A 20,379-nucleotide genomic window follows, 5' to 3' on the forward strand; every position below is an offset into this window, starting at 1 on the left:
CCCTCCATGCAGCGGAGCCCCTCTTGTGCCCTCCCCACCTATTCCCCAAAAGGGAGAGGAAGGGATTCCCCAGGCCAAGGCAGAGCTCTCCCATCTCCCTCCTGCAGGCAGGAGTCTCAGGGCCCAAACCCTTCCCTGAGCCCCACCACCCCAGTTCCTGTCTACAGAGCATGAAGCCCCAGCCCAGTACTAGATGGGGTGAGCCTCTGCAGAGTGTGCCTTGACAGCCCAACCCCAGGAGGAGCATTCACTGTTACCTTGAAGACTACTGCATCCCTTTACCCCTGCCTGGAGGGATGAGACCTGAATAGCCCCCTTTGGGGTCACCTGGGTTGGGGGTAGAGGATATATTGTTTTGTAAACTAGAATTTCCTACAAAATATGAATTTATACTTTGAACAGGTCTTGTGTTTTCTGTGGGATGTGAAGGGGGTGGGGACAGCAGCTGAAAGAAAGACGTAAAGACTATATACCAAAATTGAAACAATGGAGCTGACATTGTGGCTCAGTGGTGGAGGGCTCGCCTAGCACGTGTGAGGCCTGGGTTCGATCCTCAGCACCACATAAAAATAAAGGTTTTGCGTCCACCTACAACTAAAAAAATTAATTAATTAATTAATGGAAGGAGATGGCAGAAGGCCAGGGCATGCATGGTGGTAATGAAAAGAATTAGGGCAACAGCTGTCTAATGATAATGGGCTGAAATAAACGTAACAAAGATTTAAACGTATCAGTAATTAGCTAAGAGGGGCTTAGGTTTAATGAATAAGCGGCAGGTAAAAACAGGCTCAAGACAAAATGACAAGTATTACTTTAATGAACAAGAGGCAGAATAAAGAATAATGGAGAAACGGGCGGTGGACATGATGGATAATGGACACGAAACACGATGGTTAGAGACAGGCCAGAAGACGGTGAAAGTGAACAGGCAGAAATGGGTTGAAGAAAGTTCAGGCAGTGAAGCTGAAATGAATGGGGTGAATGCATGATGGGTAATGGGACGGGAATGAATGGGCCAAAGAGAAGCCGCAGTGACGCGGGGAAGCGGCGGCATGATGGGAAACGAGAGGGGTGGGCCTAGGACAACCGTAACGTTAAGAAGTCATGGCATTGTGGGTAACGAGCAGGGCAGGGTTCACAGAACAGGTTAGAATTCTCCCGAGGCACTGTGGGAAAGACCAGGACTTCCGGTTTTCGGTCAGCGACTCCGGACTAGAGAGTGCCCCTCTGCCGCGGTGCCTGGTGGGGCGCGAGGCCTGACCTTGCTGCCTAGCAGCCTCTGCCGCGCAACCCACCTTTACCTGTGTCCTTCGACCCTGGTATGTTAACCAATGAGAGAACAAAAGTGATACGTCATCAAGGTCAGCCCTCTGTACACTATAGAGACAATCAGGATGCTTCAAGGGCCAAAGCCGACCAATTACCATAGCGCTTGCCGCAGGGCGGAGTCTAAAGAGGGTGGTTCTTCAGGAGGGAGGTGGGACGAAGCGTCAATGGGCGTTGCAAAGTGGGCAGTACAGACCAATTGGTGAGCTAGCCCCGGAACCCGCGGCATCCGGAGCCAATAGGCGTGGGCATCGAGAGCCAATAGGAAGGACAAGGATCTTTGCCGAGCCACTTGCCAGTGGAAACCAATAGAAAAGGACGTTCGGAAGAGGTGGGTGGGACTTCCAGTGACGACTCCAATAGCAAGACCGGGCCCTGGGAACGGGGGAGGGATCCCAGCGCTCACTGAACCAATGGGCTAAGCGGGGCGGAGCGACGGTGGCGGCGGCGGCGGTAGCGGGTTCGGTTGCGCGTGGCGCACGGGGTGGGAGCGGAGCCCAGGCCGGGAGCAGGCACCACCGCCAGTGAGAACCTGGGTCTGGAGCAGGGTAGGGGTTGACTGGGGCTGAGTCCGGGGCGCGCGGGCCCTGACCTCCGCCCTCTGACCTCTCCCCTCGCAGGCGACCATGGGGAACGTGTTGGCCGCTAGCTCGCCGCCCGCAGGGCCGCCGCCTCCACCTGCGCCGGCCCTCGTGGGTCTGCCGCCACCTCCGCCCTCGCCGCCGGGCTTCACGCTGCCGCCGCTCGGAGGCGGCCTGGGTGCAGGGGCCAGCGCGGGTCGAGGTTCGGAACGGACCCCGGGGGCTGCCACCGTCAGTGCCGCAGGGGTGGCTGACGACGGGGCCTGCGGCTGCCTGCCCAACCCCGGCACGTTCGAGGAGTGCCACCGGAAGTGCAAGGGTGAGGGGTGAGGGGCCTCGGCCGGGTGATCGTGATGCCCCGACCTCGGGAAGGGTGCGGGGCCGGCGCGGGGAGGACACTGGGGACCTTGGGAATTGGCGCGCACCAGTGGAATCGAATCACTCAACAGAGTTGACGTTGGGAGCAAATGATGGAAAGTTGGACTTGGGCATATAACTACGAACCAAATGTCAGAACCGCAGGGCGGACTGCTATAGAGTAGAGAAAAGCCTCAGGGAGCCCAGGAGCTCCAGGATCAGTCACAAAAGACTCCTAGTGTGATCGAGAAGGGAACTGAGGCCCAAGGTCACCGTGTCAGCAAGGTTCCCTTGAGGGGTGGAACCCAAGGCTTTTGGATCCTGGCTTGGAATAATTATGGTAGTGATAGTGATGGAGACCTATTGAGTTCTATTCTGGTATTTAGCTTATGTTAACTCATTAAGTCCTTGGAACGGTTCCATTTAGTGAGGGTTTCCCCATCTTACAGATGATGAGTTGAATATGAAGTAACCTGGTTAAAGTCATGCAGGTGGTGCCATTGGGTTTTGGACACAGGCAAAGTTCCTGGCCCTGTCCACTGGACATGACAGCCTTCCTGTTTGCTTGAGACACTGCAGCTCTTCTGTTGTGGGTCTCTGGAGAGAGCTGGGTGGTACAGAAGGAGAGTTGAGAGTTGATGTGTGGTGTGTTGAGTGGAATCTGACAGCATTTCTCTTCTCCAGAGCTGTTTCCCATTCAGATGGAGGGTGTCAAGCTTACAGTCAACAAAGGGTTGAGTAACCATTTCCAGGTGAGCCCTCCTGGCGTCTTTGCCCACCAGAGGTCATCGTGGCCATCCCCCTGCATCTGCACATGCAAACCCCCTTACTGTCCCTAAAGGGCTGCGCTCCCTGGTACTTGAAAGGACTCAGAGACACAATGCCAGGCTGAATACTCAGTGGACCCACTGGTAGGGTTTTGGGACCCAGAATCAAGAGATTCCCCTAACTCCATAGCATCCAGACAGGAGGGAAGTACCAGGTATGTCGACCACCTCCAGCCCACTCTGTCTGAGTCTCTAACCTAGCCAGGCCATACCTCCCAGTCTTTCTCTTTTTAGTTGTTAGGTGAACCCAGGACCTCACTTAGGCTAAGCATGCACTCTACCAGTCCTCATCCAGTCCTCATCCTCTGCCCAGAAATCCTGTCTTTGCTCCCTCCAATGGGAAGCCAGACTGGCAAGTACCCAACAACCTTCCCTTTTCTTCCAGGTGAACCACACAGTAGCCCTCAGCACGATCGGGGAATCCAACTACCACTTTGGGGTCACATATGTGGGGACAAAGCAGCTGAGTCCCACAGAGGTGAGGTTCCTTTTGCCATCCACTTGAACAGATATGTACCCAGTCGCCCATCTGAGGAGGCTTTGTGGGAAGGTCAGACTGCAGAGAACACTTCCAGTGTTGGGAATGGGGACTGGGTCTCTCCAAGAGGCGCTGGGACCTGGGCAATCCCTTTCTCCAGCAGCTTCCCTGAGCCCCTGCTCTCTGTTCGCGTAATGCCCGGGGAGACCAGGGTGATCGCATCACCAGACCCTGATGACCCAGAGTGGGCAGGGCTGGACTTCAGATTATGTGGGATTTTGAGTGCCAGGTGCTTGGACTTTCTCTAGGGGGCACTGGAGAGCCGTGGAACATTTGAACAAGGGAAAGATGATCATCAGATTTATGCTTTAGGCAGATCCTCCAGGCTGCCATGGGGAGGCAGGATATTGAGGTGGGGGTGACTGTATGCCTTGAACCATGGCGGGCAGTACTCAATTAGGTCCCTGTTTCTATTTCTCTTCAGTAAATTCATTTATTCAACAAAACTTTGTTGTAATTCTATTGTATGCCCAACCTTGTGCTGGGACACGCTGGTGACTGAGACACTTATGGGACTCAGAGGCTAGTAGAATGGGACAGATCTGCTCCCTGAGCGTGATGACTCAGGGTGGGCACAAAGTGAGGGAATTCAAAGGCCGTGGAGGCCCAGAGAGAGACCCCATTGTGGCCCAGGTGGTAAGGGAGAGCTTCGTGGAGGAGGGACCCTCTCTCTGAGGTGCTCAGACTTGGGATTCCTGGCGTGAGCCTCCCACTCATGTGCCTCCAGGGCCGACTTCTGCCCCCTAACCTGCGCTCTCCCCGCAGGCGTTCCCTGTGCTGGTAGGCGACATGGACAACAGTGGCAGCCTCAATGCTCAGGTCATTCACCAGCTGGGCCCTGGCCTCAGGTCCAAGATGGCCATCCAGGTGAGTGGGGTGAACACCGCCAACTGCTCTGCCGGCCAGGTGCTCCCAGCACCCTACTGCCCTCACGCCTCCTCCCCCACAGACCCAGCAGGCCAAGTTTGTGAACTGGCAGGTGGACGGGGAGTACCGGGGTTCCGACTTCACAGCGGCCGTCACCTTGGGGAACCCAGACGTCCTGGTGGGTTCAGGTAAGAGGCAGAGGCCTTGGAGGGTGGTCACGAAACCCGTTCCAGCCTCAGCAGATCTGCCTGCTCCTCTGGACCTGCTTCCCTACCCTATGAGAAGTGATGGGTTGGGACTGACTTCAAAACGGCCAGCCGGGGGTGGCAGAGCTCTTGGCCAGCATGGGCGAGGCGCCAACCTGCCACTCTGAATCGCAGCCCGGGCCTTGGTTTCTTCATGGTGAACCAGGGCTGCCTCAGAACCACTGGGCAGTTTGCTAGTTTGTGTCAGGCACGCAGGAATCTTAGAGCAACCTTAGCCGCAGGGCGGGTGCCCGAGTTCATGTGAGTTGCTTTTGGTGCTATAACTTAAGGAGCTCTGGGCTGACTGGAGCACAGAGCAGGTCACTAGGTGGCACCTGCAGTTGTTAGAGAGGTGCGAGCTGAGGTCAGGCTGGGACTGTCTGTCTCTGTATTTCTCATGTCTCCCTCTCAGGTCCCTTTCTGAGGTTGCTGGGCATCTGCCTTTTGTCTAGTGGGTACCTGGTGAGCGTGTGCTGGGCAGTGCGTGTTAGAGGCACTGGGGACGAGAAGAAAACTGGCTTCTGGGACCTTCCATTCCACAGGGCAGACACAAGTGAAGGAGGGGCGGGTAGGGTCCACAGAGAAGGCCTCATTCCATAGGTGAAGCATGACCCAAAACTGAGGGGGGTGAGGGGAGGAGCGGGCAGAGGGGATTCAGCCCTGAGGAACCAGAAGCACAAAGGCCCGGAGGCCAGAAATGCTCTTCAGTGTCACATGTTCTGATCTTTCTTCTGAGTGAATCTGGGGTGATGGGAGGGTTTTGAGCTGGTGAGGGACAAGGCCTGACATAGCGTGTAACAGGACCCTTTGTGCTGATCGGTGGGGAATAGTACAGGGGGTTTGGCTGGAGGAGGCAAAGCCTAGATAGACCCTAGATGTGCATCCTAGATGTAGCTGGAAGGTGGACCTGCCGGGATTTGCTGACAAGTAGATTCTGGGGAAGATGGGAGTTGGGTGACCGTAGTCTGGTCTCAACAATGGGAGGGACGGAAGCCGCAGTTGCTGGGCTGTGCTCTCAGGAGCCTAGGCTCTTGGCCTGAGTCCTGAGTGAGGGAGTCGTAGGGCTGGGCGACCAGGACAGGACTGGCCTGGCCGTTGCTTCTGCCTGTGGGAGACCAGGGAGGTTTCTCAGGGGAGTTGTTACCTTCAAGCTTCCAAAGGAAGGATAAAACACCCCCGGCAAGAGACAAGAGCAGGAACATTCGAGGCAGGGCAGCAGTTAGACCAGGACTTGGACAGAGGAAAGGGCCACGTCAGAAGACCAGGAGACAGGGAAGGTAGGGAAGGCAACCTGCGTGATGCTGATTGGAGGGGCCTCGAGGCTGGAGAACGCATTTCCTACGCCCTGCTGATCTGCGATGACCCCGCACCCTCTTCTCACCCTCACTCCAGCTAAGCCACACGATCTCTTCCAATAGTTCTTTCCACTCCAGGATCTTTGTGCACACAGTTTTTGCTGCCCGCCTTCTGCCTCAGCGTGGCTGTCAGCACACACATTACCCTCTCAGGAGGCTTTTCTTGACTTAGCTGGTGTCCATCTTTGCACTGTATCACCTGTCCTTGTCCCTAGACCTTGTAGCACTTCCCTCTGAGATTGTCTTGCTCCTCGAAGCTGGTCTTCCACACTGGAACCTCAGCTCGTGGAGGGCGAGAGCTGGCCTGTGGTGCTTATCACTGTGTGCCCAGTGCCTGGGGCCCCGATGAAAACAGTGGGCGCTCAGCAGTGCTGAGCAGAGGAGAGGCTGCCGATGGCAGGTGTTGCTCTTGTTGATTTGCTTTCGTGGTGCCAAGTGGAGCCCAGGGCTTGCTGGGGCAGATGCTCTGCCTGAGCCACACCCCGCGCCGCTCCAGGCTCGTCCCTCTTCCTCAGTCAGGCCTCAGCGCCCTGCACCCTCACCTAGCACCCTGCCACTGGAGGAGGGCCAGGGGAAGGGGCTCTGTGAATCCCTCAGCAGCCTCAAAGGACGCTGCCCCTGTCCCCACCTTATTGAGGCCCAGAGAGGACACAGCACACGTCAGACTCAGTTCCCTACTCTGCCTCGTGGACCCCTGTTCCCTGTGCCGCTCCCCAGCACCAGCCTCCTGAGCCCAAGGCCAGGTTCTTTGTCTCCGTTCTTACAGGTGTCCCTCCAGCTCCTCAGACACTGAAACAGAACCCCCTGCCCCGGGTAGCACTGAGTCACTTGCCAGACCCCATGACTCAGATTTGGACCCAGGGACTCTGCCCACTCTGGGCCCCAGTCTTCTCGTCTGTCACATGGGCATGATAGCAGCAGCCACCTTTGGGTGACAAATTGAATTGGAAAACCATCCTTGGCCCTAAGCCTGTGGCCAAGTGTCCTGTTCCTGCTCGCTCTTGTGGGGCCTCCATGATGCCCTGTGGCCCCCATTTCACAGATGAGGAAGGCGAGGCCAAGGTCATGGGGCTGGAGGCAGGAGCTCGGATGTGAATGCTGGTGTAATTCTCAGGAGCCTGTGTGCTGGGCCTCACTGGAGCCTCTGCTGCACCCTGCGCACCAAGAGGGCAGGGCTGGGCCACTGGGGGACTGGGACGGGCCAGCCTGCCCTTGCAGAGCTCCAGCCATGGGGGACGTTCCCCTCAAACATCCATTTGCCCTGGGCACTGGCACAGAATCCCAGAGGGCTCAGGACGCAGCTCAGCGCTTGCTTTTTTAAAACTTGTTCTAGGGAATTGAACCCAGGGGTACTTAACCACTGAGCCACATCCCAGCCCTTTTTATTTTTTTTTTTATTTATTTATTATCTTGAGACAGTGTGTCACGAAGTTGTCTAGGGCCTTGCTAAGTTGCTGAGGCTGGCTTTGAACTTGTGATCCTCCTGCCTCAGCCTCCCGAGTCACTAGGATTAGACATGTTCCTCCCCCGGCTTGCTTAGCGTATTTGAGGACCTGGATTCAATCACTAACAGCACAAAAAAAAAAAAGACGAAGAAGAAGAAGAAGAAGAAAAGAAAGCAGTGTTCACACAATGAACGTGTTCTTGTTTGAGAAATCCAAACCCAGAAAAGTTCTGATTGCTATAATGACTTCCAGCAAGGATCCCTTCTTACCAGTAGTGACAAGGTAGTTTCTCTAAAACAGCAGTGTTCAGACCCGGGGAGACAGGTCAGGGAAAGGGAGTGCTCACTGAGGTCACCGTGTGGTGTGGCAGAGGCAAGGGGTTCTGGCTGGAGCCAGGAACCACCTCCGTGCAGGTGGCCTCTGCCTCCGCCTCTACTGTGGGCAGCCACCACCTGTCCAGTCCTGCCTCAGGTGACGTCCCCAAGCAGCGCTGCTGTGGCCCTAGCCCAGTAGGGCTGAGGCCAGGTGTGGCATCCCAGCCTGTTGCCCCGCTACTCCTGCCCAGCAGGTTTGGGCGGCCAACAGGGCCCCCTTCCCAGCTGGCCCGAGGCCTCTCCCCTGACAGCTGATTCACTTCCTCCACTTCTCATGGAAACAGCTTTGTTGAGCATCTCAGGAGCCAGGCCCCATTTTATTTTCTGTGGTGCAGGGATGGAACCTGGGGCCTCGCCTTGTGGGCACGCCTCCACCTCTGAGCACCCCCCGGCTCGCAGGCTTCATTGTGAGTGCGGAGCCAGCCTCGGCGTTGCACCTCCGCGCTGCTGGCATGGCCCGGGCTGCTCTGTGGGAGGGGAGCAGTTCAGAGTCATCAGCAGACATTGCAGTGATCCCTGGCTGAGAACTGCCAGTCCAGACGGAGCTGTCCCTGCGGAGTTCACGGCGGGGTGGGGCGCTGGATGTAGGCACTGGAGGACCAGACTACCAGTTAAGGCGATCGGTAGGGGTCCACACTAAGGCCTCTGAGCTGGACGAGATGACGCACGCCTGTAATCCTGATGACTGGAGACTGAGGCAGGAGGTTCGCAAGTTCAAAGCCAACCTTGGCAACTTAGTGGGACTCAGAGCAACTCAGCGAGACCCTGTCTCTAAATTTAAAAAAGGGTTGGGGAGGGGGCTCAGTGGCTCAGTGCCCTGGGTTTAATTCCAGGTACAAAATTAAAAAGGGCTGTGGGTCCCGCGACTCGTGCTCTCCACCCAGGCCGGCTTCCACCCCCGGAGCTGCAGAAAGAAAGAAAAGGCCTGAGTGGTGTGGCCGACCTAGGTGACTCAGCAAGACCCCATCTCAAAAAAAGAAAGACCTCTGGGGTGGGTGTGGAGAAAGCGGAGTCCACAAAGACAGCTGCCTGGCACTGGAGAGGCCAGGTCGTGGAGTGGCAGTGGGCTGGACGTGGGACCCCACAGCTCCCCAGGGACTGCTCTCCACCATCACGTCGGGCTCACCATGGAGGCGTGTGACCCCACCCATGGTGGACAGGAAATGTCATTACGCCAAGAGCGCCGCCGGTTGATCCTCGTGGGGTGGTGCTGGCCGGGAGCGGGGCTCACTGTAGCTGCAGGGCACCAGAGACGCACCCCACATTACCAGCCCAGGAGAGGATCAGACTTCAAGATGTGCAGTGTCTGTCGAACGGGCGTCACCTCCGCAGCCCGGTCTAGTTGGACAGTCCTGAATTGAGCCCTCGTGGTCAGGGAACTGCTTCTGTGTCCACGCAGAGGAGGCTCCCATGGGTGGGGTTGAGCCAGAGAGGTAGCCAGACCTCGGGAACACTAGAAGGCACAGGAGTCGGCAGGCAGTGGGAGGGTTCATCCGCTGAAGGGACAGTGCCCAGTTCAGGACCAAGGGAGAGAGGCCAGTGTGTTCCTGCAGCCCCAGGCAACGTGGCTGTCATGGGATGAGAAGGGGGTGAGGCTCCTGAGTTGTGACTGAGCCACACGGGGTCTCAGCTGTGTGTGAGAAGCCGGATCTCCCCAGGGTACTGGGGAATCATGGCTGAGTCCGGGCAGGGGGAGGACAGAACCAGGTTTGTGCTTTAACGAGATCCAGGGTCTGAATCTGCTTGGAGAGGGTGAGACAGCAGGAGTGGGAGAGGCGGCTATGGGCAGAGAGCCAGAACAGGTGCAGCTTGGTGAGGCCAGGAGGTAGGAAGGATGGTTGGAGACACCTGGGGACGTGCTGGCTGCGTCCCAGTCGTCCCCACAGCTGGAAGGCTGAGAGGAGCTTCTGCGTTCCGGCCCCTCTGTCTGCGACTGGATGGCGCCTGCTCTGGGGGCCCATTTTCCCCTTGGTTAACTGCGGTGGCTGGACGGCTCCAACTCGCAGTGCTCAGGATGGTCATGGGAGCCTGTGGCAGCTCCAGCCCACTGCCCTGCCCTGGCCGTGAACTTGTGGCCCTGTTCATTCTGGCAGCCCGTCTTGCAGGCTGCCTCTGCTCCCACCTGGGAAGCCGCCCTCCACTTGGTGCCCTGCCTTCCCCTTCCCTGGGGCTTCCTCGTCTCCTGGGGTCTCGTCCTGTGTGCCCACTTGTGTCCACCCAGTCTTGTGGCTTTCTCGTGCCTTGTCCCTCTTTCCTCTGTTCCCAGTGTCTCCTCCTTCCTCCCCAGTCATGTGACATGGCACTTGTGATGTGTGCCCTGGGGGCTCCAGAGACCCAAGCAAATCACTGTTGGTCCTGGGCCTCCTCGAGGTCAGCCTGGCCCTCGCAGTCATTCAGCAGACAGAGGCCTCAGACATGGACCTCAGAGTGACAGGTCCTAGTGATAGTGGACCTGTTATTTTGTCTTTTGTCACAACCCCAAGAACAAATCTGTTAACAGAAGTGCCAGTGGCCAAGGTGGCTGGGCTGGCAGCGCTGGGCCAGGTGAGCCGCTGTCTGCTGCTGTGCGCTCCTGAGCTCTGGGCAGTGACGCCTCCGTCCCGCCCTCCTGTCAGTGCTGAGGGCTGCGTGGTGCTCTGTGGGCCAGACGGTCCCACAGGCTGGGAGGCCGACCTCAGTGGCAGGATCTACTCAAGGCGGGTTAGGAGCGAGGAGCGGTGTGAGGGCAGGACCAAGCCTTGGGCAGGGCAGAGCCCACCCAGCTTCCTGCAGAAGGAGCCCGGGGGCCCCTGGCTGGGCAGAAGCTGACTGTCCCCTGTTCGCAGGAATCCTCGTGGCCCACTACCTCCAGAGCATCACGCCGTGTCTGGCCCTGGGTGGCGAGCTGGTCTACCACCGGCGGCCTGGCGAGGAAGGCACTGTCATGTCGCTGGCTGGGAAATACACACGTGAGCCTTGGGCTGTGGGCAAGCAAGGGACCTGGCTTGCGGGATGGCCGCGTCTTCTTGGTGACCACCCTACTCCTCTCTTACAGTGAATAACTGGTTGGCCACAGTGACGTTGGGCCAAGCAGGCATGCACGCGACCTACTACCACAAAGCCAGTGACCAGGTGAGCCGCTGTGGGACTGTCCGTGGGGAGACCTTGGCCTGGGGTCTCGGGCCGACTGCTTGGGACCCAAGGTGGCTCACTAGCGCTGCCCCTCCCCCAGCTGCAGGTGGGCGTGGAGTTCGAGGCCAGCACAAGGATGCAGGACACCAGTGTCTCCTTCGGGTACCAGCTGGACCTGCCCAAGGCCAACCTCCTCTTCAAAGGTAAAGGCCTCAGTTTTCCTCCGTGGAAAACAGATAAGAGGTGACTCAGCTCGTGGTGGGTGTGGAGCCCAGAGGAGATGACAGAACGGCTAAGTGCTGGGACTTTGTGGGCCTCCAAATTACCCAGGAAGGCCTTTTAAGAAGTAGGTGCTGGGACCCCACCCCTGGAACATCTGATGGCTGTGCCCGGGCCCAGCCTGGAGCGTCGCACACTCTGCCCAGCCAGCCAGTCAGCCCTCATCACCCTCTGCCACTGCTCGCTCTCCTTCCTCGGCCCCCATAAGTAGAAGGCACCCTGGAAGCTTTCAGCACCCCCATCTGTCTCACGTTAGCTCCAGGAGGTGGCCTGGGCACAGCCAGAGCTAGAACCTCGTCCAGGATGACCGTTTCCAGTCCTGATGGCCAGTCCTCCTGGGCCTTGCTGGTCCTAAGTTTAAGGTGGGCAGCAACCACCTGGGAAGCCCTGGAATTTATCCACTGCTGCAGCCTGCCGTGTGGGGACCTGCTGGAGTGTCACCTTCACTTCTGGCACCTTGTTCTGGCCCTTTGCACGGTCCCAGTGACAATCCTTAGAAGGAGTTTTAGTCTTTGATTGGACAGAGGTAGAGCCCCTGTCTCAGCCGTCTGCAGCCCACAGTGGGGACCACTGGCCAGTCCCTGGAGAAGGGTGACCCAGAACGTTCCCAACTTGGGCGGGGTCCACAGGGGTCCTGGAAAGGGCCTCCCAGGGAGGGGAGCCGCCCAGCTGAGAGCGGGCAGGATGGAGCTGTCCGCTCCCAGGCGCAAAGAGACTTCCAGGTGGCAGGAACAGCCTTGTTGGTGCCTGGAGTGTGCCCACGCGGGGACGGGACGGGACCTAGCACGTCTCTTAGCACAGGTGTTGGCCCACAGGTTCTGTGGACAGCAACTGGATCGTGGGCGCCACGCTGGAGAAGAAGCTCCCGCCCCTGCCCCTGACGCTGGCACTCGGGGCCTTCCTGAACCACCGCAAGAACAAGTTCCAGTGCGGCTTTGGGCTCACCATCGGCTGAACTCACTCCGGCCGCCTTCCAGCCTTCCAGCCCTTCCTCCTCCTCCTCCACCTCCCCACCACGGAGGGAGACCTGAGCCCCCCCCTCCTCTCCCTCCCTCCTCCAGGGTGGGGGGGCAGCGGAAAGGAGGGGACCCACCACCCCAGCAGCTGAGGAGGGGGTCCTGGATCCGAGGGGGCGCTTCAGGACTCTGGGCGCCAGGGCCCGTGAGCCCAGTGGGTCTGGGGTCCCAGAGGGGATTCCGGAATCAAGGGGCGCTCGATTCTGAGCACCAGGGCAGAGGCGGCCAGACAACCTCAGGGAGGAGTGTCATGGTGTCCCCATCCTTCACAGAGGGCCCCGCCGAGCCGCCCGAGGGGCAGCAAGAGGAGCTCCCCGTCCCGTCAGCCCGCCCGGCCCACCTTCCCTTCTACCCCTCGGTATAAATCATGTTTATAAGTTATGGAAGAACCGGGACATTTTACAGAAAAAATGAAAAAAGACAAAAAAACAATATACATGGGGGAAAAAGCGGTTGAGATGGGACGCCTTCATTTTCTGTGGTGTCCCTGATGGCATTTCACCCAGCTGGCCTTCCCGCGGCAGCCAGCAGGGGGCGCAGTGGGGCTGGGCCCGCAGGCTTGCTGCCAGGCTCCCTTGGCAATTGGAGCTGGCTGGGAAGAGCCTGGCCCGGTCGGCGGCTCCCCATGGCTTCTGCCCCTGGGGGGCAGGGTCTTCAGATCAGGGGCCCCGTTGAGGTCTAGCCAGAGTGGCCACAGAGGCCTTTGTCCCTGCAGGCCGAAGCAACAGCGCTGACCAGAGCAGAGGTGGGGGCAGGGCCCCAGGACTGAAGGGTCTTCCCAGATGACAAAAAGGGAAGAGAGGAAGGTCACAGCTCAGACCACGGGGGTTCGGGCTGCTGGGAAACCGCAGAACTGCTAGAAGCGAGCATGGGGTGGGGGCTCCCCTGGGTTGACGGAGTGGGGCCGGGCCGCCTGCACCCAGGGAGCCTCAGGTTTGTTTTCTTTGGAGATGGGGTCTCGCCTGTTCCCAGGCAGTTCTCAGTTTTGTGCTCAAGTGACCCCTCAGCCTCCCCAGAAAAGGGAACTGCGGGCCAGTTGCCACCGTGCTCAGCAGGAGGTGTCATGAGTGCCACGCTGGAGCTCAGAAACCACCAGCCCCTCCAGACAGGAATTGAAACCTGTCTGCCCCAGGGTTGGGGTGGCTCTCGGGTACAGATGACCCCTAGTTACCCCCAGAAGCCACCTCCGGACTCTGCCAACCACCTCTAGGCCAAAGCAAACAGCCCTGGGCCTGACCAGGCACGAGGGCTCCCTTCAGTGTCCACCCTCCAGCCGCGCAGAACCCAACGTTCCCAGCCCTGAAGGAGCCAGGCGTGGACCCCAGCGCCCCGGTTCTCACTCTGCAGCTTCTCCCTTTGCCTCAAGTCCGAAATGGCGGGGACAGGACTGCCGGGAAGCTGACCTGTGCTCCTGATCAGTCCTGACCCTGGTCTGATAGGGCCCTACTGCGCCAGGGACCGCCCTCAGCACTTGCTACCTAGTCACCTTGCTTTACCACCCAGCCACGGTGGACACTGCTGCTGTAAGACCACCCCACCCCCATACTGGCATTGAACTCACTGAGCCACATCCCAGCCCTTTCCATTTTTTGAGACTGGGTCTTGCGAAGTTGCCCAAGCCAGCCTCAAACTTGGAATCCTCCTGCCTCAGCCTCCAGAGTCTCTGGAATTACAGGCGTGTGACGCTGCACCCGCCACTTTGCCGCTTTTCTAGAAGAGTCTGGCTGCCCAGGATCACAGGCTGGCAACAGGCTGAGGCGGGATTCAGGTGCTGGTGGTCAGGTTCCGGAGTCCAGGCCTGATGGTACTTGCTGCTTCCAACATATGGAGGGCACCCTGCCTGTGTCGGCCAGCAGGTGCTGGGTTCCCATTTCACAAGTGCGGGGCAAGCTCTTAAGAGGTGGGCACCTGCACCCATGGTCACTCAAAAGAGGGAGCAAGGGTTAAAACAAGTTTCCCTCAAAGCCTGAGATACTAGCAGACGCCTCACATTATTCCAGCCCCCAGCCCAGGTTGTATCCATCCCTGCAGGAAGGAGTGCGGGGACACGGTCTGCTCATGCCCTTAAGGTCCCCAGCATCCCAGAATAGAGGAGGGCGCCCCGCTACAGAATGAGTCACCTCCCTTCCTGGGGGCGGGGAGTGGTCCAAGGCCTCCAAGCCCCACCTCCTCTGCCCCGCTGTGTGTGAGGAGGGAGAGGACAGCCAGCCTCCCTCGTGACAGGGGGCTGGCCCAGCCGGCCCTAGCCCCAGGGAGGGGGCGGGGCAGGGGAGCCCTATAATTGAAGGAGCCTGGGATCCCAGAACCTTGCTCAGCTCCCTCGGACTAAAAGGACAGGGTTCTCCTGGAGCCGGTGAGAGGTGTCGCCCTGGGCACAGGGACCAGCTGAGGGGCCTTGGGAAGATGTGGTTGGGGACCTCGGAAACCCGTTAGGGGTTTCTAGGGAAAGAGAGTCAGGGGCAAGGAGGAAAAGGCAGGAAGCTTAGGAGAGCCACTTGGAAGAAAAGCTGGGGCAGAAGGAGTGACTGACTTCTGCCCGGATCAGTCCAGATGCAGGGGCAGGGAACTGGACCAATCCAGGGAAAAGCAGCAGAGGGGCATCCCACCCCTTCTAGAAGGTGGGGGACGGGGACAGCAGTTGGGCAGCCTAGAAGGACCAGGAGATGAACCAGAACCAGATCCCACTGTCATTTATTGAGCACCTACTGGATGCCCCGTTTGTCTTTGGATCTCCCTAATGGTGGGTGCAGGGGGTGGCTAGACCAGATTGAAAGGAAGACTTTTCAGCGAGGGTTAAATCAGCACGCAGATGGAAAGCTGCGCTTAGAGGTGAAGCTGCAGCTTAGAATGTGAAGGTGGCCGGAGGCATGCAGAGCTGGGCCTTGGAGAGCCCAGCGGTGGGGGCTCTTGGAATCTGAACCCTGGAGAGGGAGCTGGAATTTTGGCAGAGAAGCAACCTGGGGATGAAGATAGGAGGAGACAAAGAGGGAGTTAGGTAGCCCTGGGGCGCAGCGGGGTGAGTGTTTGTGATTGGATTAGGCTATCGCAGATCTTGGTGTGGGTAGGCTTTGAGGGTGGGGCCAGCTGGGGGAGGAGTCCCCACGGGCTGTTGATCCAGTCTCTCCCCTCCCCAGAAGGACCAACCGCTGGCAGAAAGATGAAGGCTCTGTGGGCCCTACTAGTGGCCACGCTCCTGGCAGGTATGGCAGCAGGGCCTGCGTGGGTGACCTGCTCCTCCCTCTTCCACCCCTTGGTCCCATTCAAGTCCTCAACCCCTCTTCTGTGGCCCACTCTCCTTGAGCACCAGGCCCAGCTCTGAGGTCTCCCTGGCCTTCTCTGGCTCTGAGCAGCTGCTTACACTCTTCGGCCCGTTTCCCATCTGTAAAATGGGCACAAGCCATGTCCTGCTGCTGTGCTGTCAGGGAGGTAGTGAGTACTGGCCAAGAATCGGCTGTGACCCGTTCCATTCTCCGTCGCCCTGGTGCAGCCCGACACGGGCACACAAAGGCCAGAAGGACTCGGGAAGTGATGAAAGTGATTCCACAGCCCCACCCCCACCGCTCCAAGGCGGCCCAAGCTGTGCAGCATCCGCTGTGTGAGGAGCGTGCTGGACCCTTACTGGCCCTGACCTTGGTCTGTGCAGGATGCCAGGCCGAGATGGAGCTGGAGCTGGAGCTGGAGCCAGAGGTGCAGGAGCGGACCGGGTGGCAGGCGGGACAGCAGGCCGGACAGCAGGCCGGACAGCCCTGGGAGCTTGCCCTGGGCCGCTTCTGGGATTATCTGCGCTGGGTGCAGACGCTCTCTGATCAGGTGCAGGAGGAGCTACTCAGCTCCCAGGTCACCCAGGAGCTGACGTGAGTGCCCCCACGCCAGCCTTTGACCATCTTGGACAGCTGCCTCTGGAGCCTCTGAACCCCCAAGGACCTGGGTTCTTTTCTGTCCCTGGGTCCCTCCCTCCTTCTTGTTTCTCTTTAAACTCCTGGCTTTACCTCTCTGGTTCCCTTCAGCTCTCTGTCCCTGTGCATCATCCAGTCTCGCATGCTGGTACTCTGCCTCTGTCCCACATCCCCATCCTCTTTTATTTTTATTTTGAGACACTCTCACTGTGTTGTTTAGGGCCTCGCTAAGTTGCTGAGGCTGGCCTCCAACTTTCCATCCTCCTGCCTCAGTCTCCCAAATTGCTAAGATTACAGGCACGTGCCACCACCCCCGGCCTCTAGGCCTTCTTTGTCGTTTTAGTCTCCCTGCATCTGTCTTGTATCTTCTGGGCCTCTTCCCCCTTCCTCCTCTGCCTCCTGCAGGTCCCTCTATTTCAGTCCTGTCTTGCCAACGTCCACCCTTTTGGCCCGCAGGGTGCTGATAGAAGAGACCATGAAGGAGGTGAAGGCCTACAAATCGGAGCTGGAGGAGCAGCTGAGCCCCATGGCAGAGGAGACGCAGGCCCGGCTCTCCAAGGAGCTGCAGGCGGCGCAGGCCAGGCTGGGGGCGGACATGGAGGACGTGCGCAACCGCCTGGAGCAGTACCGCGGCGAGGTGCAGGCCATGCTGGGCCAGAGCACCGAGGAGCTGCGGGCGCGCCTGGCCTCGCACCTGCGCAAGCTGCGCAAGCGGCTGCTGCGCGACGCCGAGGACCTGCAGAAGCGCCTGGCTGTGTACCAGGCCGGGGCCCGCGAGGGCGCGGAGCGCGGCGTGAGCGCCATCCGGGAGCGCCTCGGGCCGCTGGTGGAGCAGGGCCGCCTGCGGGCGGCCACGGTGAGCAACCTGGCCAGCCAGCCGCTGCGGGAGCGCGCCCAGGCCTGGGGCGAGCGGCTGCGCGGGCGGCTGGAGGAAGTGGGCAGCCGCGCGCGCGACCGCCTGGACGAGGTGCGCGAGCAGGTGGAGGAGGTGCGCGCCAAGGTGGAGGAGCAGACCGCGCAGATGCGCCTGCAGGCCGAGGCCTTCCAGGCCCGCCTCAAGAGCTGGTTCGAACCCCTGGTGGAAGACATGCAGCGCCAGTGGGCCGGGCTGGTGGAGAAGATGCAGGCGGCCGTGGGCACCAGCACCGCCCCGGCCTCCAGCGACAATCACTGAGCTCACTCTGCCCTGCTCTGCCTGCCCCCGGCAGCAGGAGGCCCTATCTGCACCGCGGCTGGCCTCCACGTGGCCCCTGCTTAATAAAGATTTACCAGGCTTCTCGGCAACATCCGGGCTCATTGTGTGGTTCCTCACCGCTCCAGCCTCAGTCTGTCTTTCCTTCCTCACCCCACCACCCAGTTCCCAGTACGGTGACTGTGGTGAGCATGTGTATCAGTGCCTTGCGTTTGTTTTGGTACCAGGAATTGAACCCAAGGACACTTAACCACTGAGCTACATCCCAGTCCTTTTAAAAAATATATTATTAGAGATAGGGTCTCCTCCAGTTGCTTAAGAACTCACTATATTGATGAGGCTGGCTTTGCACTCGAGATCCTCCTGCCTCAGCCTCCAGAGCTGCTGGGCACCACCGTGCCCGACCTTTTGTTTTTGATAGCACTGGAATGGAACCCAGGGACACTTTACTGCTGAGCCACATCCCCGGCCCTTTTGACTTTATTTTGAGACAGGGTCTGGCTAAGTTGCCGAGGCTGGCCTAGAATTTGCGATCCTTCTGCCTCAACCTCCTGAGTCACTGGGATGACAGGCGTGTTCCACCATGCCTGGCTCAATTTCCTCCTCTTCATAACACCTGTTTCAGAGTGGCTGCCACCCTGAGCTCCAGATTCCTTGGTTTGGATGTGTTGTTCCTCCTTTCTTCTGCCCCCTTCCTCCACAGGCCTTTTTCCCCTGCTCTCCCTTCAAGGTTCATTTTCTGGCTTCCTGTTTTCCTGGACCTCTGTCTATTATCTCTGCCTCCTACAGTTGCTTTCTCTTGCTTTCTCTTGCCCGGGGCCTTATTGTTGCTTTTTCCCCCTCCCACTCCCCCCTGGTCTGTCCCCTGCCTCACGGTAACCGGCCTCAGTAAGCCTCCCTGCCTGGCCTTTCCCTCTCTGCTCCAGCTGTGTTTTCCCCAACAAGCATCCAGGAGGCTGGGTTCCAGCTGGGGAGAGGCATTCACCCCAGAACCCTGAGAGTCTGCACAGGCCCTGCGCTGAGCTGGGAGCTGGCCCGAAGAGGGTGGTAGGAGCCCGGGAGGGGCTGGCCGCCTCCCCCTCCCACCCCCTCAGTTCTCAGGGAGCGGGTAGGGTTCCCACCAACTGGGGCAGGCCAGGGCTTGAGCTGTGTCTCCGGGGTTTGGCCTGTGCTACTCCAGTCCCCTGCTGGCCTTGGCACACCCTGAACTCAGCTTTCCCTGGCATGGCTCTGAGCACCCATGTACAGACAGCTTTCGTTCCTGGAGATGATTTGCCCGGCCCGAGAAGAGGGAAGGGTCACTGGGCTCAGAGGCAGGGGACAAGTTGGTTGGGGCCATGCCCATTCAGAGACTCAGTTTCCCTGGATGTTAGTGAAGTCACAGATGCCACCTCCCACTGAAGAACTGAATCCTGAAATCTGTGCCTGAATCCCAGTGACTCAGGAGGCTGAGGCAGGAGGATTGAGAGTTCGAGGCCAGCCCCAGCAAACTATCGAAGCCCTAAGCAACATAGGTAAGACCCTATCTCAAAATTTAAAAAATAATAAGGGTTGGGGATGTGGCTCAGTGGCAAAACAACAAAAAAAGGTCCTTACTACTGAATTCTCATGAGTGGAGACTTCTAAACAGAGGGTGTCCCACTTCAGCTGTGCCCAGGTCAGCCCCAGGAGGAACAGGGGCCAGGGAGGGATCAAAGACTAACGGGGTGCTGTGACGAGTGGCTGACCCTAGCAGGGATCCTGAGAGCCCTCCCAGAGTCCAAGAATGGAGTGGGGACAAAGCCCTCTTGTTTCTCGTTGAGTTATTGACTGTGCTCGGCTGTCCCTCAGTTTCCCCATCTGTCAAAACCGGAAACCCCTGTAGCTGAGGGGAAGATGAGAAGGAAATAGCAAGGGAGCTGCTACCCCATTCTGGGGAGAGGGGGGGTGCAGACATCCGGGTGTCTGCACGCCAGCAGGAGAGTCTGGCCCCAGGCCAGCACGCGGGGACGAGGACGGAAGCTCTGGGTCGGGGTGTTGCAATCCTGCCAGGGTCGTGCCAGTGCCGTCTCTTTCACAACCAGCCCCCACCCCAGAGCTGACACGTGGTTGCCAGGGCACAGAGCCAGCCAACCTAGCCTCTGGGGCCCGCCACCCTCCCCGCCAGCTGCCAGGGATCACTGTCGGTCAAAGGCAGCCCATGGGGAAGGGGGAGGCCTTGCACTGCGGCCCCAGGGAAAGGATGCATGAGGGGAGGGAGAGAATGAAGGGGCAGGCTTGGAGCCCAGAGTGGCTTGGGGACGCACAGTGCAGGCGTGGGGTCCCACGCTGGGGGCTTTGCAGCTTCCATTTTGCAGTTTAGAGAGGAGGGAGAGCCATGCATGGTGGTCCGAGCCTGTCATTCTCCAGACTCCGGAGACTGAGGCAAGAAGATCACAGTTCCGAGGCCAGCCTCAGCTATTTAGGAAGACCCTAGCTCAAAATTCAAAAAAAGATGAGCTGGGCACTGTGCACAATCCTGTAATCCCAGCAGCTCGGGAGGCTGAGGTAGGAGGATTGAGCGTTCAAAGGCAACCTCAGCAAACCACCAACTCAATGAGACCCTGTCTCTGAATAAAAAATGGGGCAGGGGATGTGGCTTAGGGGTTGAGTGTCCCAGGGTACAATTCCCAGTACCAAAAAATAAAATATAAAAAAACTGGGGGTGTCACTCAGTGGTTAAGAGACTCTGAGTTCAATAAATTAAAAAATAGGCAGGGGAGACATGTACTCCGAAGAGGAAAGAGTTCACGGTCGGGAAGTTAGGACCCCAGAGATCACCAGGGACACTGAGGACGCTCCCAGGGGCAAGGGGCCGGCAGCTGCGAGGCCAGCCTGAGGGAAGGGCTGGGGGCGCAGGGGCGCAGGGGCAGGAGCCAGTCACAGAGAAGAGTGTGAGCTGGGGAGTTTGCAGAGCAGGGGTGACGGTGGAAGAGGTGGGCTGGGGACAAG

At 58.8% G+C, this 20,379-nt stretch overlaps 2 protein-coding genes across 3 annotated transcripts; both read left to right on the plus strand.

The window, feature by feature from the left end:
* The first annotated feature begins 1,691 nt into the window (after positions 1–1,691).
* On the plus strand, positions 1,692–12,778 carry TOMM40 (translocase of outer mitochondrial membrane 40). Of its 2 annotated transcripts, XM_079118986.1 has the most exons (10): positions 1,692–1,850; positions 1,947–2,226; positions 2,949–3,016; positions 3,477–3,569; positions 4,395–4,496; positions 4,579–4,684; positions 10,741–10,863; positions 10,950–11,026; positions 11,127–11,229; positions 12,121–12,778. In XM_079118986.1, exons 2-10 carry the CDS (start codon positions 1,953–1,955, stop codon positions 12,258–12,260), a joined length of 1,086 nt encoding a protein of 361 aa, XP_078975112.1. In that variant the 5' UTR covers positions 1,692–1,850; positions 1,947–1,952; the 3' UTR covers positions 12,261–12,778. The 2 variants fall into 2 exon arrangements, with proteins under 2 accessions (XP_078975112.1, XP_078975113.1); XM_079118987.1 differs by lacking the exon at positions 1,692–1,850 and having other exon boundaries at positions 1,857–2,226.
* A 1,802-nt stretch (positions 12,779–14,580) lies between these two features.
* APOE (apolipoprotein E) lies at positions 14,581–17,501 on the plus strand. Its single transcript, XM_079119002.1, has 4 exons — positions 14,581–14,674; positions 15,456–15,521; positions 15,965–16,175; positions 16,674–17,501. The coding sequence occupies exons 2-4, from the start codon at positions 15,479–15,481 to the stop codon at positions 17,389–17,391; spliced, it is 972 nt and encodes a 323-aa protein (XP_078975128.1). The 5' UTR covers positions 14,581–14,674; positions 15,456–15,478; the 3' UTR covers positions 17,392–17,501.
* Positions 17,502–20,379: the final 2,878 nt, after the last annotated feature.

The sequence above is a fragment of the Sciurus vulgaris genome (assembly GCF_902686455.1).
Source record: "Sciurus vulgaris genome assembly, chromosome: 17".
Taxonomy (NCBI): Eukaryota; Metazoa; Chordata; class Mammalia; order Rodentia; family Sciuridae; genus Sciurus; species Sciurus vulgaris.